General features: G+C 44.9%; 1 protein-coding gene across 1 annotated transcript; it reads left to right on the top strand.

Annotated features, from left to right (window-relative positions):
• Positions 1–107: 107 nt before the first annotated feature.
• On the top strand, positions 108–2,287 carry LOC122040852 (protein NRT1/ PTR FAMILY 8.1-like). The gene is made up of 4 exons (XM_042600309.1): positions 108–286; positions 375–592; positions 684–1,234; positions 1,308–2,287. The coding sequence occupies exons 1-4, from the start codon at positions 169–171 to the stop codon at positions 2,152–2,154; spliced, it is 1,734 nt and encodes a 577-aa protein (XP_042456243.1). The 5' UTR covers positions 108–168; the 3' UTR covers positions 2,155–2,287.
• The last annotated feature ends 15,183 nt before the right edge of the window (positions 2,288–17,470 follow it).

The raw sequence follows: 17,470 nt of genomic DNA, 5'->3' as shown, positions 1-17,470 counted from the left end.
AAATCACCCTGGAGAAGCAAATTGGAATCCCATCTCTTCTATATCTGCACGTAGGAAGGCGTGCCAAATATCCCAGCATCATCCACCACGCAGTTGCTGGCTCGTGCAAGCTTCGTTTACTCGCTCTATATAAACAGACACATCCCATATCTTCATCTCCGACTCAAAATGAGGAGCGCGAACAATGGCGAAGAACCATACACCAAGGATGGGACAGTCGACTTCCATGGCAACCCTGCAGTCAAGAAAAGCTCTGGGAATTGGAGAGCATGCCCTTACATCCTCGGTAACGCCGTAGATACTAATAATGGATTCTCGAGATATATCGATTCTTCCTGATTGCGTGATTTCTGGTCGGACGATATCAATTTCAGCAAACGAATGCTGCGAGAGGCTGGCGTATTATGGGATGAGCACCAACCTGGTGAACTACATGAAGGATCGTCTCCACCAGGGAAATGCCGCCGCCGCGAAGAACGTCAGCAACTGGTCCGGCACTTGCTACGTCATGCCGCTGCTCGGTGCGTTCGTCGCCGATGCCTACGCCGGCAGATACTGGACGATTTCAAGCTTCATGATCGTCTACATCATGGTAGTCAAAGCGATACTAGAAGGAAATTGATGGTTTTGAAGTGAAAGAGAGGGAAAACAATTTATGTTTCTTGTGCTCGTTCTGCAATCAGGGTCTGAGTCTACTGACGCTGACGGCGTCCGTGAGGGGCCTTGAACCCCGCTGCCACGGCGGCGTCTGTGACGCGACGCGGTCGCAGACGGCGGCGGTGTTCGCGGCTCTGTACCTGATCGCGCTAGGCACCGGCGGAATCAAGCCGTGCGTCTCCTCCTTCGGCGCCGACCAGTTCGACGAATCAGATGCGTCGGAGAAGAAGAGGAAGACCTCCTTCTTCAACTGGTTCTACTTCTCTATCAACATCGGTTCCCTGGTCGCCTCCTCGGTGCTGGTTTGGGTTCAGACCGACGTGGGGTGGGGGTGGGGATTCGGGATCCCTGCGGCCGCCATGGCGCTGGCCGTGGGAAGCTTCTTCCTGGGCACGCCGTTGTACCGGCACCAGAGGCCCGGAGGGAGCCCCATCACGAGGGTGGCGCAGGTGATCGTGGCGGCGCTGCGGAAGATTCGAGTGGAGGTGCCGGAAGATAAATCTCTGCTGCACGAGACTGCACGGGAAGCTTCTGCCATCCGAGGGAGCCGGAAACTCGACCACACGGATCAATTCGAGCACGTCAATTCTGATTTGGTTAGATTAACGTAACGATCTAGGGTTCGTAATTCACGTTTCTGTTTCCTCCAGATTCTTGGACAGAGCAGCCGTGGAGACGGCCGGAGATGAGGCGACGAAAGATGGGCAGGCGAACCCGTGGAGGTTGTGCACCGTCACGCAAGTGGAGGAGCTGAAGAGCCTGGTGCGGCTTCTGCCCGTCTGGGCCAGCGGCATCGTGTTCTCGGCCGTGTACAGCCAGATGGGCACCATGTTCGTCCTCCAAGGCAACACCTTGGACCGCCGACTGGGCCGGGGGTTCCAGATCCCCTCCGCGTCACTCTCCCTCTTCGACACCCTCAGCGTCATCGCCTGGGTCCCCGTCTACGACCGCCTCGTCGTCCCCATCGCCCGGCGGTTCACCGGCCGGGAGCGCGGCTTCACCCAGCTCACCCGCATGGGCGTCGGCCTCGTCATCTCCATCTTCGCCATGCTGGCCGCCGGCGTCCTCGAGCTCACGAGGCTGAGCGCCGTTAAGCGGTACGGCTTGTACGACGACGGCGGCGGCGGAGCGGTGCCCGTCTCTGTTTTCTGGCAGGTGCCGCAGTACTTCATCGTGGGGGCGGCGGAGGTGTTCACCTTCATCGGGCAGCTGGAGTTCTTCTACGACCAGGCGCCCGACGCCATGAGGAGCATGTGCTCTGCTCTCTCGCTCACCACGACGGCGCTCGGGAACTACCTCAGCGCCTTCCTCGTCACCATCGTCACCGGGATCACCACCAAGAACGAGAATCTCGGATGGATTCCCGACAATCTTAATCGCGGCCACCTCGATTACTTCTTCTGGCTGTTGGCGATCTTGAGCCTGCTCAACTTCGGCGCTTACCTTTTCATCGCCAAATGGTACACCTACAAGAAGACCACTGAACAAAGTCGATGATGACGTCGAACTGCGTTGACTCAATTTTAAGCTGCCATTTTCAATTCATCTACCGAGGATAGTCAACCACCTTCTGCATATGAAGACGCAAATAAAACACAGAGGAAGTCGAACTATGATTTCCAAGATGAAAACAAGATGATCCCTGTTATAATAAAACGTATTTTCGAGCAAAATTTGGATAAGATGAAAACTAAGACCTTCCCCGATTCATAACCCATAGGCCATAACATCATATTTGATATAGTTTTCATATTAAAATAGTATAATTTTAGTACTAAAGATTATTTCAACTCTAATTCACCCACATCATATTACACACACAAAAAAGAAAGAAATATTCTTTAAAATATTTTATTTTTTATTCATAATTTAATTATCAATCTACATTTAAATTTATTAATATTTTTATATGATAATTATTATATTTAAAATTGATACTTCATAGGATAATTATAATTCAATTATATTAAATAAATTAAAAATAATAATTTTAATAAATTAAATCTTTATAAATATACATAATAAAAATTAAATATGCAACTAAATATATTTAATTTAAATTTATAATAAATAACGATTACATTTAAATATCCCATATGTAAAGACAAAAAAAAATAATAATTATAAATTAATTACATTTGATTTTATTAATTATATAATAAAATTAAAAAATAAAAACCCTCTCCCACATCAAATATAGTGTGATAACTATCTTTGGTGTTGTATTATTCACATCATCATATTTAATGTGAAATTTGACGTATAGATTAGAGTATTTTGGTATTAATTTTATACTAAATTTAGTATTTTGGTTATGGATTAGAGATGCTCTAAGGAGAGTGTCTCAAAAGCACAAAGTGCATCTAAACTGGCACGGACGACCAGATTTGCTCTCATTGCTTGTCACATTAACTTTGAAGTCAATTAATATTTGTCCATCATCTTCATCGTTTGACCAAATCACGGTTCCTGTTGGATACAAATGGAACTGTCAATAAATATGATGAAAATGTAAAGATTTGGAAGCAACGTGATTGAGTAGGAACTGTTGTTTACCTTTGTATGTGATCAAGAATGAGAAGCCTATGCCAAGGAGGAATATTGACATCTCGAAGAGCACTGCAACATGATTGTAACAAACATTCTCATAGTTCTGAAGGCCGAGGCATGTTAACATTCCTTTTGTGCGGGAGTAGAACATGTCATCAGCTGGTGGCTTTGTGAATATTTCGCTTTCCTGAAATTGTAACAAACAAGAAGATATCAACAGAAATGTATTAACTGACCAATATAGATGTATGAGTGAATGACTTGGACTCTTATACTTTTATTGATAATAATATTTGTAACAATTGATTCATTATCCATTTCTAAAATGCCTGCCGAGGAACCAGGAGTATATCAATGCGATTCAAGCATATGCGGTGAACAGGTTGGACATCTACTCTACAAAGCTATGCAAAAGGAAGGGAGGGGGGCTTTCCATTTATGTTCATTCCTATAATCCTATTTCATTGAAGAATTTTCTTTTCAGCATTAGATAAAATACTAAATAGATGATAGATCATTTGATTTATATTTAATTATTTAGACTTGTTCAGGTTGAATTTCTCTTATTAGTGATCACAAACTTTTTCTATGTTAGTACCTAAATGAGTGCAGCACTTCATCCAGCATAGATATGATTGTTTACATGTTCTTATGTGTGTCTTCATGAGCTAACATAATTGATGCGCGCGCGGGCATATATATATATATATATATATATATATATATATATATATATATATATATATATGAGGAATGATTCTCGCAGCGAACTCGGTCAGCGAAAACTCATCGCGACCGAGTTGGCTGCTTGCGTGGCGATGCCCACCTCAGCGCGAAGCCTGTGCCCTAACTTTTTCTCCTCCCCCTTTCTCTTGCGCGAAGGCCGTCGCATCCTCTCCTGCCCTAACTCAGCTCCTCCTCCTTCCTCTTTCGCGATTCTCCTTCGCGAAGCTCCCGAGCCGCTTCTGAGTTCCCTTTCGAGAAAAGAGAAGCGAAGCCCGTCGCTTCCTCCCCTGCCCTAACTCAGTTCCTCCTCCTCCTCCCTCTTTCGCGAGCGTTTCTGAGTTCCCCTTCGAGAAGAGAGAAGCGAAGCCCATCCCCTTCGCGCCCTAACTTCTTCGGCCGCAGCCTCGCGTTCTCCTTCCTCTTACTCCCAGTGAGTTTTCTTTCTTTTTTTTCACAGTTCACGTTTTTGCTCCATTTGCATGCCCTAACTCCTCCTTCTTCTTCCCTCTTCCTTAGCACCAGCAGACAAGGAGCAATTTGAGTTTGAGCACCAACCAGCAAGTTATAGCACATCAAGTTTTGTGTGAAATCAGGTTTCGCTCTACTTTGTCGGTCGCAACTTCGGTAACCCACTTTTTTCTTTTCATCTCTGCACCTCTCCGATTCGATTTCAACATTCAATTTCGTGCTTGATTAAAAATTGACTGAGTTAAAGGGTATTTGATTTATACATCCGTTGATTACTAGATTTCCAACCAAAATAGTCAACTATATACTCTTTTTTTTTTTTTTTGTTTATGCTCATAAATGAGATTTTTTGTTTATGATTTTAATAAGTTAGTCTACTGTTTGCTTGAATTTTGTTCATGCTCATAGTTGTATGCCTGCAAATTAGTCTACTGTTTACAAATTATATGAACCGGGTGAAGAATTGAAGGTCTATATTCTTTTTTTTAGCTTTGTTTTGTTTTTCTCCACTTTGTTTCATGTTTTTTGATCCTGTCTATGTTTTCTTACTATTCATCGAAGGCGCCGTCCATCCATGGAAGGCACCTTCCACAGTGAGGCGCGAATACGCCTCAGAGGCGCCTTCAATTCACTTTGAGGGTGCCTTCAGCAGTGTTTCCATCCTCCTTTCTCTCTTCTGCTGCTCTGATTGCTTGGGTGATTGTGACCATCCGGAATAGGGCTCACCCGAACCCTTTTTCTGGATTTCTCCTCGAGCAGGCTTCCGCTTCGGCTTCTCGTTCCTTGGACCGCCGTGTGCGTCCTTCTCATACGCCGGTGTACTCTTTCGTAGCACATCGTCCCTCGGACGCACCGAGCCCGTCGACTCTCTCCCGTGACGTTCTTCTCGCTAGACACATATTCCGCTCGACTTCCTATATTCCTAAGCTCCTGCATACTTAGACATAGGGTTAAACACTAACAGGACCTAACTTGACTTGGTTGATCACATCAAAACTACCACAGGGTACTAACAATCTCTCCATTTTTAATGTGATCAAACCCAAGTTAAGTTAGGGTAATTAAAAAAATTTCTCACTTTTGCAATTAAAAAAAAATTGCAAGTAAGAAAATTTGTTTAAGTAAAATTTGCTAGAAAAAATTTTACAAAAAGAATTTTTCAAAGAAATTTTTTTTGCAACCACCCTCTAGACTTGTTCTCTACTCCCCTTTTTGATTACATTAAAAATGGGGGTTCATTTAAAAGTCTAAAAAATTTCTAACTATTTTAAAAAGATAAGAATTAAAAAATATTTAATTAATTTTTAACAGAAAATTAAGGTATTTTTATAACTTCTAAATGCTTAACAGTTAATCAATTAAATATTTATTTCAATAATTGACTTCCAGGCTGTGGTGAGGCACTAGGCCTTCTTGGATATTGGAACAATAACCACTTTCTAGACAAAACCTCTTAAAGAAATTGAATATTTAATTTACTCTGAAAGCCATAATTTAAAAACATTCAATCCAAATATGATTTTGGAACCCAATATAGGTTCGTTCATACTGGGTTAATTAAAATTTTCTTAGGTATGTATTTTTGTGAAATTTCCCTAATCTATCCTTTATGATATTTAAGGTACCAATTCAATCCACTATCTTTTCTAATATATTGAATATTTGAGCATGCACGATTTTTCAAATTCTCTATTTCATTTTTATTTTTTATTTTATCATAGTCTTCTAATCGACAAGATTTAGCTAGAGTTGACTTTAATTCTTTAACTTCTTTTTCTAATTTACAACAATTCTTTGTTAATGATTTAATAAACTAAAATAATTTATCAGGAGGAAGAGACCGTACCTGACTTACCTTGTCAATCCCATGATCCAAAGCTCCCCCTGAAGTACTGCTTTCTTTCGATGTCGCTCCCCCTTCATCGATGCTCATTTCAGACGAGCTTGCTTCGTCTCCTTCTTCTTGGCGACTTGCTATTATCGCAAGTTCTACGATGACTTCAATTTCTAATTCGGACGACGTTTCATCTCACGTCACCTTCATATTCTTGTACTTGTTTGCTTGGGTCGACTTCTTGTTCTTGCTCTTGCCCTTGTCTTTCAACTTAGGGCAGTTATCTTTCACATGTCCTTCTTCATTGTAGTGGTAGCATCTTATCCTTCTTTTTCTACCTTGCACTTGATTAAATCTTCTAGTTTTAAACAATTTTTTAAATTTACATACCATCAGTGTTGTTTCATTATCGTCGAGAGAAGATTCTGAATCTTGTTCGTTCGCCTTTGCTTTTAAGGCAATGTTATGCTTCTTCTTTGGACCTGCACATTTCGTTTCATGGACTTCAAAAGTTGAAAATAATTCTTCTAAAGTAGTTGACTCTAGATCCTTAAATATATAATAAGCATCTACTAATGATGTCCATTCAGTATTTCTAGGGAATGCATTAAGAGCGTACCTTAGTAAATCTTGATTACTTACCTTTTCTTCGAGATTTGTGAGTCCAGTGATGATCTCCTTGATCCTTGAGTGAAGGTGTGCAATGGTTTCACCTTCTTCTAGTTTGATGTTGTTGATCTAGTTCTGAGTATATCCCGTCTTGTGAGTTTTACCTCCGAGGTTCCTTCGTGTAGTTCCAGGAATTTTTCCCAGAGTTCCTTTACAGACTCATAGGCTCCGATTCGGTTGACTTCTTGTGGCGGTAAGACGCTTAGCAGATGGAACTCTGCTTTGTCATTTGCCACGAAATTGACCTGCTCCTTTTTGGTCTAGTGGTATTTTTCTTTGCCTTCAGGTGCTACAAAACCAAATTCCATTATTAAAAATAAATCGAAATTAGTTTTGAAAAATACTTCCAACTTTTTCTTCCAGTTGGCGAATTCCCCTTCGAACTTTGGTGGGTGGTTGCTTGATCCGGCCATTTGTATGCTTCGTTCAGTGGTTAGTCCTCCTAAATTTGTTGGGCTTTGAAACCACTTGTTGGCCCAGATAGGCCGGAAGGAGGGGAGTTGAACTAGCTGTTAAGAAAAACCTTCCTCGACTTTTAAATCAGATTAAAAAAATAAAATGAACAACAAAAAAATGAGGCCAAAAGAGTTACTTGGTTACAACCGGGGAGGTTGTTAATTCAAGGCAAGTAAACTCACTAAAGATCTCCTTCTTTAAAGGCGGAGAAGCCTCTGACACTCATTGGAAGCTCAGAAAGTAGCTAGGAAATAAATACTGAAGTTGTTACATATTTACTAGATCCAAGGGTCTTTTTATAGCCCCTGTAGAATCTTATATGCAGCTTGAAGGCGCCTTCTATAGGGCTGGAAGGCGCCTCTAGCGAGGCGCCAAAGGATAAAGCTTTATCCTTTGGCAACCACTAAAATCAGCCTGGTCAAAGGCACCTTCCATAGGGCTGGAAGTCACCTTCTTACTATTCATCGAAGACGCCTTCCACAGTGAGACGCAGAGGCGCCTTCAATTCCCTTTGAAGGCGCCTCCGACAGTGTTTCCATCCTCCTTTTGCTCTTCTGTTGCTTTGATCGTCTGGGTGATTGCGACCATCCGGAATAGGGCTCACCCGAACCCTTTTTCTGGCCTTCTCCTCGAGCAGACTTCCATTCTGGCTTCTCATCCCTCGAACCACCACGCTCGTCCTTCTCGTCCGTCGGTGTACTCTTCTGCAGTACCTCGTCCCTTGGATGCACCGAGTCCGTCGGCTCTCTCCCGTGTCGTCCTTCTCGCTAGCAGCGTCTTCCGCTCGACTTCCTGTGCTCCTAAGCTCCTGCACACTTGGACACAGGGTTAAACACCAACAGAACCTAACCTGACTTGGTTGATCACATCAAAACTACCATGGAGTACCAACAACAGTGACCAAGATTCCCCGAGCAGACAACTAGAGAGTAGATGAACTAGCCAAAATGGCCAGCTCTTTTACCACTTAGGTGTTGGATAAGTTGATAGCTCAGAGTTTCCTGATAGCTCAGATTGACCTATAAAATAATTTGGAAGAACCAATTGATTGGAGAGTGCCAATGATCATTTATCTTCAACAAGGAGTTGTAGGATTAAAAAGAATTTAGATATCTCCACAATGATAAGATATTGTCCACTTTGGGCCTAAACCCTCATGGTTTTGCTCTTGGGCTCTACTCAAAAAGCCTCATACCAATGGAGATATCTTTTCTTTTATAAACTCATGATCTTTCCCATGTATTTTCAATGTGGGACTATGTTTGCAACCTTGCAACCCCAACAATCCCTCCCTCAAACAAAGCACCACATGCTTCCCACGTCCGATCCTTTACCCACCAGGTCTTCCTGCCCCTCGGTCCACCCGACTTACTAGGACTAATTAGCTAGCCACAACTAGGACTTCCTGCCTGTGTCTAGTCCTCTTGATCTGAACATAGGAGTCCCCACTTTCTTTGTTCGAGGTCAATATTGTACTCACATGGCTCAATCAGACCATAGCTCTTGTGTACAGTTGACGGTTAAACATTTTGGCAGTTCAGGCTTTGATACCAATTGTAAAATCAAAAAGATTTAGATATCTCCACAATGGTATGATATTACCCACTTTAGGCCTAAACCCTCATGGTTTTGCTCTTGGACTCTACCCAAAAGACCTCATACTAATGGAGATATCTTTTCTCTTATATACTCATAATCTTTCCCATATGTTTTCAATGTGGGACTATGTTTGCAACCTTGCAACTCCAACAGGAGCCTTACCTGCCAATGCTGAAGAAGCCAGAGCAATTAGGAAGAGAGCTCATGCATATACACTGATTGGGGATCAATTATACAAACGGGTATTCTCCCAGCCACTACTCAAATGCCTAGGTCCCGACGAAGCAGAGTATGCCATGCAAGAAGTTTACCAGGGGTGTTGTGGTAGCCATGTCGGAGGAAGGACACTAGCACGAAAAGTACTCCTGGCCGAGTATTTTTGGCCTACTTTGCAGAGAGATGCTCAACGGTTGGTGGACACTTGCCTCTCTTGAAAAACATCAAAACTTGACCCATCGACCGATCAAGATTTTGAAGACCTCAATAGTCTCCTGTCCCTTTGACTAATGGGGTATGAACATCGTGGGACCTTTCCCCATAGCTCTCGGGCAGAGGCATTTTTCACTCATGGTGGCGGATTACTTCTCTAAATGGGTAAAGGTAGAAACCCTGGCCAGAATAACGGAAGGAGATGTCATCCAGTTCTTGTGGAGGAACATCTTGTGTCAATTCGGAATCCCTCACAAGTTAGTCTGGGACAATGATCGATAGTTCCAAGGGCACAAGATCCAAGAATGGTGCTGAGGGTTTGCCATCATCCAGGCATTCACTTCCGTGGTGTACCCACAGAGTAATGGACAGATCGAAGTCACTAATAGGGAGATAGTGTGTGGGCTGAGGGTCAAGATGGACCATGTGGGTGGCAATTGGGTTAAAGAGCTCCCCAACATCCTATGGGCATACTGAACGACTCCTTGGGAAAGTACAAGGCTCACTCTTTTTCATCTCATCTACGACAACGAGGCAGTCATGACAGTCGAGGTGGGGATTCCATTCGTCCGATGTTTATTGTATGACCCGAGAATGTTGAGCGGTGGCTTCTAGTGCTAGATCTTATCAGTGAAACTTGTGAGAGGACGACTGCTCAATTAACTTCCTATCGACAAAGGATGCCACAAAACTATGATAAGAAGGTGATTCCCCACTTCTTCGGAGAAGGCGACCTCGTATGGAAAAGGATCAGACTAATAGGCGAGGTAACTAGGTTAGCACCTCAGTGGGATGACCCCTATAAGGTCATTAAGAAGCTAGCGTCCGGTGCCTACTATTTGCAGGACGCTCAAGATAGAAAATTAGATTGTTCATAGAGTGCTAATTACCTCTAGCCCTACCGTGTCTGAGGGTGTTATTTTTGTAAGAATAGTTGTTTAAGAGAAAGATCTAAGGCTAGGGAATGAGCAATATAGGCATATGCACAAGAAAACCCGGTCGGGTAATCCAGACCTAGATTAAGCTTAACTCTTTCCACGAGGCACTTCAGAAGTCCTCAAGTCATAGATGCAGGACTTAGTTAAGTCCTACTACGCTCCTTGGGCAAGCCTCGAATGAAGCTCTTCTAATTCCTGGCTGACTGTCCCAGCCAATCCAGCCTAAGGAAAATCCCAATGGAAAGCAAGAACTAAAAAGCCAGAGGCAAGATTTTATAAACAGGGAAAGTAAAAAGAAAAAAAGTCAATAAATGTTCTAGACAAGGAATCACTTACATTTGGAAAAAATATCATCAGACATTTCTTTAATGATCCGATGATGATTTAGGAAGTGTTCAGGAGGGTCGAATGACAAGTATCCTCCCTCTTGGAGTTGTTGAACTACTCCTACTGCTCTATAGGCCAGCGATAGAACGAAGCGATCTCCTACGTGAGAGCCAAACTCTGGAGAGCGCAAGTACTCTGCCTGATTGGTCAAGCGATGCTCGTTCTCTCACGCCTTATAAGTTTCTAAGGCCTGGGCTGATTGAGACAACACTGATCGGGCTTGAGATAGATTTGCCTGTAAGGAGCCCATCTCTACAGCTTAAGATTCTAGGTCCCTCCTATGGTATATGAGGAGCACGCCCTTGGGGTTAAGTTCCTTGGTCAGACGATCCATCTCTTGTTTGTGCATGAGCTTGAAGTTCTCTAAAGTTGTAGTTTGTTGAGCCAGCTCTGACTGGGCCTTCTCCTTGAGGGTCAACTCCTCCTGATACTTAGCATCCGCTGATTAATAGAGGGCCTCAAGCTTCTTCTTGTCATCCCGTAACTGTCGGGCTTCTAGTAAGGCCTCACTGAGGAGCTGTTCCTGGGAAGCATTCAACTTTTCTAAGGACACCACCTCCGCTTTTAGTTGACGTAGCTCTGGAGGGGGGGGGGGGGTCAGAAGGAGGAGACTCCAGGTCTTCAATGTGCTCCTTCAAGATATTATTCTGCTGATACATGTCTGCGGCTATTTGACTCATTCGTAACATCATGGTATAGAGCTGGCCATAGAAAAGGACAATCAGAATTAGAAGGGAAGAATAATAAAAGAAGTCAAGGACTAACCGCAGTAGCATCTTCAGCGAACACGTCCATCAGGCTATGAATTGGGAGAGAGTCTGTCTGATCCATATCATCTTTCTAGGCCATTGCCAGTTTCCCCCAAAGTAAGATGGTACCGGCACAAAAAGAACGGTCATGGTGTATCCCCCGCTCAGAAGGTATATTGGCATGAAAGTGGAACACACGGGACCTGGAGGATCCGGGAGTAGTCCAGCTGGGGGAAAGATGAGTGGAGGTAGATGGTTGAGAAGAGGAAGGCCCGATCGATGCAAATGGTGTGGATCCCCCTTTAGATCGATCTCTTCATTGATGACAGGGGTTTTCCCTCAGTCAAGCCCCGTTCGAGCATCTGAAGGAGTGGAAGGGCCGCCCTGGGGTTGTGGTCTTGGAATAGAGGCTGCTATTGACTGAGGTACCTGGGTCGCAAGGGAGGCCCAGGTACCATGGTCGGCCTTAGCAAGCTTGTGCCATGGCCGATGCAAAAGTGGCTGGTCGTCTGAGTCCGACCCCTCTTCCAAAGGAAGAGGGTGATGAGCGGGAGGAACACGAGGATTTTGTTGAGCGGGTTGGGGGATAGAGCTACCAGGATGTGTCACGAGAGGGATGGAAGAACAAGATGCAATATTATCTGCGGTCGTCCCGAGAGCGGTTAGATTCGAAGACGAGGGCGTCGCCTGCTTAGGATTGTGCGCCCTCGATTATTTATGTCCATATCACTCAGTGGAAGATCCCTGATCAGAGATGCCCTGGTAATAGTGTCCGCTACAGCAAAATAAGGGGCAGGATAAGAAGGCCAAAGCAAATTAGGACAAGGGTATTACTTACTAAGGGAATGTAGAAGCTTCGAAGGAACGACGCTTAGCCTAAACAGGTACAACACATCCTCCGTCAGTAACACACGTAGGTCTAAGCGTCAGCCCTCCAGTTGCGCCTCTGCTTCCATAAACATAGGGTTCGCACGATAATTGCCCAGAAAAGGTGCTGAAGGAAGCACGGACCTTCGCCTAGTGGGCTAGTCTATGATAGAGGGAAGGTGAAGGAAGAAGTACTTTGCTTTCCACTTGGTCCCTAAAGAGGGTAAGGGAGTGAAAAGAGTGGTCTTGAGGCGAGCCTGGAGGCAGAAAAAGCCCTCGGTAGGGCGTCGAGGGGAAAAGAAGTGGTGGAACAGGCAAGGGGTCCAACAGAGATCACATAACTTGCAAACAAGAACAAAGCCACACGGAATCCAGATGGAGTTAGGGGTGAGTTGACAAAGGGGAATGAGGAAATAGTAACTCACGTCACAGATGAAAGGATGAATAGGAAAACAGAGGCCAACTACAATATGTTCTTTGAAAAAAGTTACATAACCCCGAGGAAGCCAGGAGAGTTGGTGAACCTCGGAGGGTATGATGATGTGCATGACTGCGGACACTTCATAGTTGAAGGGAAAATCGTCCAGATCTACGCGGTTGAAGGTCGATACGCCAATAGCAGACCTAGGTGTTGAAGGATCCATGGAGAGCAAAAGAAAAGCGAAAAGGTGAGAGTGTGAAAGGAAGAAGAGAAGGGAGGAGGGCTCATGATAGCAGTAAGAAGTCCGAAGGAGATGTGGAATAAATTATTTATAGCTGTCAGGACGGACGACAGAAGAAGCGCCTCGATATCAACACTAATCATGCGATCCGTAAACAATGTGTGAGGCGACAGGGGTAGGCACATAAGGGATGTGGGCCGTTGGATCGCCTTAGAAAATCATGCAAAAAGGTCTTGTCAGAAAAAGCTGGGTCAAAGAACATGTGGTAAAAAGGGGTTGGAAGCCTATATGACATCAGAGATAGGTGATGCTACAGTAATCCCTACTCGGGCAAGTGAGAGGACCCTGGAATCACTGTGGCCCGCGACCAATCGAGTAGTTGGACTACGTAGCTCGTTTGGGGAGATGAATTGGCTAGTAAGGAGTAATACCCGATAAGGTGAAATGACCCCTATTGATGCTACCCGGGTAATAAGCTGACTAGGCATCCACGAAGGGGTCAAACACTTAACAGGTCACTTAAGAATATAAGGGGAAATGCCCCAAGATCCTGGACAGGCCCAGTAGACATATGAGCACCACATTGCACACTGATAGCAAGTCCACTTACACAACACTTACTCACATCTTAAAGAAAGGTTAAGTTCAAAGTCACAAAGAGTTGTGGAGCCTTACATAGTCGTTAGAAAGGGAGGAAGATAGTTACAAAGGGACATCGACTATTCAAAAGTGGGAAGGCTTAGTCAGGAAGCTTGCTCAGGAGACGGGTCTGGTCTAGGAAGTTTTCAGGGGGAGTCAACTAGAGTGAGCATTTCTCTTGCAGCTGCAATAAAGCCCCTACGCCGCCATAACAAAGCATGTGGTCGATGAGGTTCCCTATCTTAGATCTAAAATCTTTGGAGACTAGGAAGGAGGTCTTGTGAGCTGCTAGATGAGTCTTTGCCCGCCTTATAGTCCTTCAGCTCTTCCCTCGTCTTGTCTGTGTCATCCCGTGCCTTAGCCAACTCCTGACGAGCTGCCACTATCTCTGCCTTGGCCGTTGAGAGCTCCACCTGCACTGACTTGAGGGTAGCGTGAGCCGCGTCCACCTACTTTTGAAGGGCGGTCTCCTGATTAACGCTCGCAGAGAAGTCGGTTGTTCTAGCCGCCATGTTTGTCCTCAGGGAGGCATGCGCCTCTTGGAGCTCTTGCAGCTATGAGGAGAGGTCGGTAAACTTTGAGTCCCTCGCCTCCAAGTCATCCAGGATCTGGATGCGCCTTTGGCCCTTGGACTTGAGCCTGGACTCACTGGTCTTCAGGGCGGTCTTCAAGGACTGCACCTTCTCTGACTCTGCCTAGGCTAGGTCCCGGGCAGTTCGAGTTTGCTCCTTCACCGTCTGCAGGTGAGACTGAATTAGGCTCTCAGGGGTCGTTAGGTCGAAGGCGCGACCCAGGGAGGCGAGAGAGGCTAGCCCTTGAATTTAAGCCCTCAAGGACTCATTCTCCCGATGCAAACCAGCTACATATTAGGATAGTCTCAACCCCATGACACAAGTCTGCAAAGAATGAAGGATTAGTGATGTCTTAAGGGTATGGAGAGGGGGCATATAAAGCTTACCAATACTATTCATTGAGAAAATTGGTCGGCTAAATCCAGTTGGGAGTATTCCAAAATTTGGTCGGCGGTAGTCTTCTATGAATCAGCTAGGGCACCATGAAATTGCAGCTGACCACAGTTGGGGGAGGTGCTGGAGGAAGGGATTGGACCAAACACTTATAAGGATGGTAGTTGAAATGAAGAAGTGAAGGCATACCATCCTTTGAGTTGCTCCTTAGGGCGAGAAGAGGAAACGGGAGTTGAAGGTGGTTGTTGGCTCGAGGATGGAGGAGCAGAGGGCGTAGAAGTCCTAGGCTAGACTTCTGCTCGGGATGCTGTTTTCTCTTGGACTGGGACAGGGATAGCAGGGGAGGTTGCAACCTCTGACAAAGCTGGAGTGCTACCCTGGGTGGGAGTTTTTGCGTTAGAGGACTCCCATGACATAGGAGGCCTTTGGGAGGAAGATTGGACTGATGGAGTAACGCATCATCTCTTGCGTTGAAGGCACAAACGCTTCTCGGGAGCCAGAGAGGAAGCCTGCTCATCAGCAGTTGCCTCGATGGGAAGTGATTCATCTTCGGGGGTCTCAGGGTCCCTCGACTGTTGAGAAGAGGCCCCTACTGAGGCGCTGGTCTGGGGAACCTCTTGGCTAAACATAATCTCTCTACCTCGCTTCTACAGGATTTTGCTGGGCATTACGGAGGAGTCAAGGGCGAAGGCTCAGAACACGATGACTTCTGCAAGCAAATGAAAACACCTCAGTTACTAAAGATATGAAAGAATAGTCGGGTAATCTTATCGAAAGGTGTGCTCAAAGGCATCTGGATGGGGCTCAACTCGAAAGTGTATAACACTCTCTCTCGTAGAAAAGAAGAGAGTTGAAGTTGCACTCCATCCAATTTCTCAAGAGCAAGGAAACAAGTAGGCCGATGATGTTGGTCACTTAACTCAAAAGGAGAGGGGAGATTGGGACACCATTCAATAGGCCAAGTCACGAAATTAGGCAACTAGACATAGAAAAAATGGGACTTCTAGCCCTTATTGGAAGAAGGCATGCCCTAAAAAAATTTATACCCGACTCTGGATTGCACCATGAAGACACTCGGCTCCGATCTCTTAAGGGAATAGAAGTGGTGAAAAAGTTGAGGAGTCAAAGGAATCTCATACAGGCAACATAGAATTATCATTCCACATATGATACAGAAGGCATTGGGGGTAAACTGGGTTAAGGGGATACCAAAGTACCAACTCAAGGAGGAAAAGAAAGAAGGGATAAGAAAACAAAGACCGCCGAGAAGCTAGTCTTTGAAGAAGGTCACGAAGCCAGTGGGAAGAGGATAAGGATGGTCATTGGGCCCTGGAATGCGAATCTGGTATGTTTCAGAAAGCTATAAGCTAGATTGCATCACCCTAAGGTCACTCCTACCAAAATCAGAACGAAAGTACGCGTACCACGGTACTACTGCTTCTCCGGCCATTATCGAATCAAGAAGCGAAGGAGCAGAAGATGGGGAAGGAGAAGCACTTACAAGGGAGATGCATGAAGGGGAAAGCGAACAAGCATAAATGAGCAGAGAAGGGAAGGTCGAAGGAAGATGAAGCGTTGTTGAATAGCTGTTGGAGGCTTTAGGGTTTTTAAACCAAAACCCTTAAGGAGCATAGGGATTTGATCCAGATAATCAAAATAGTAGGGCGTACGAGGACCATTAGGTCAAGGGAGAGAAGCGCTATCGGGTCGCGTGCAGAAAGCGTGCATCATACATCATATCAAGGGAAGTTTGTGGGACACATGTCAGCTTCCTATAAAGTGACATTTATGATGAAAAGGACAGGGAAATCATGGAGTTGATATGCAAACAGTGGCACCATGCCTCACTGGGGACTATGCCTCAAGGATCGAAAATTCCATGTGACTACCTTGGGAAATAGAGTAGGAGGCAACGGAAAGTGTTGATCAAAATTTGGCGCCTCATCCTAGCCACGGAATCAGAGTAAGATTCAAACTTAACTATTGTCTTATGCAATACACTTCATGATCATAGGTGAATGGGGCTAAGTTCAAGGAGGCATTTCCTTCAAACTCCAACTCCAACGATCTCTCGGTCAGCGTTCCAGGCTCTCACCCCAGCACGAGTTATAAGTGAGCATGCTCTCACGACCAACGACCTCTCAGTCAGAATTCCAAACTCTCGGCCCAAGGTGAGTTATAAGTGAGCATGCTCTCACGACCAACGACCACTCGATCTAGATTCCAAACTCTCGTCCCAGCGCGAGTTATAAGTGAGTATGCCCTCACGACCAATGACCTCTCGGTCGGTATTCCAGACTCTCACCCAAACTCGAGTTATAAGTGAGCATGCCCTCACGACCAACGACCTCGCCCTCGCATGGGTTATAAGCAAGCAAGGTCTTCACTAACTACCTCTCGGTCAGTATTTTAAACTCACCCCATCAAGGGTGATAGATGGGCAGGGCCCTTGCCATGGCACAGAGAAGTAGCTTTTCTGAGGGAAATTAACATCGCTATGGTCATATAATTCGTGGATATTCAAAAACACCCTTTCTGTTATAGAGGTCTGCATGAAGCAGGTGTTGGTTGCTGCTCAGAATATCGTACCGATTCCCCTGTATAAAAATTTTGTACAAGTCCTGAACCTTTCCTAAAAACCTATTATGTTCTTTAGAAATTAAATTTGGAATCGCAAATAGAACTTAACATTATTGATTCCAAATTCAACTTATCTGTTCTTAGAGGTTTAGACTTGGATCACAAACGATGCTTAACATTATTAATCCAAATCCACCTATGTTACAAATTTGATTAAATATTTATTTCAGAGATTGGCTTCCAGGTTAAACATGGCGAGACACTAGGCCTTCTTGGGTATGGGATCATCCACCAC

The sequence above is a fragment of the Zingiber officinale genome, chromosome 2A, assembly GCF_018446385.1.
Source record: "Zingiber officinale cultivar Zhangliang chromosome 2A, Zo_v1.1, whole genome shotgun sequence".
Lineage (NCBI taxonomy): Eukaryota > Viridiplantae > Streptophyta > Magnoliopsida > Zingiberales > Zingiberaceae > Zingiber > Zingiber officinale.
This window is presented reverse-complemented; position numbering and strand designations above follow the sequence as displayed.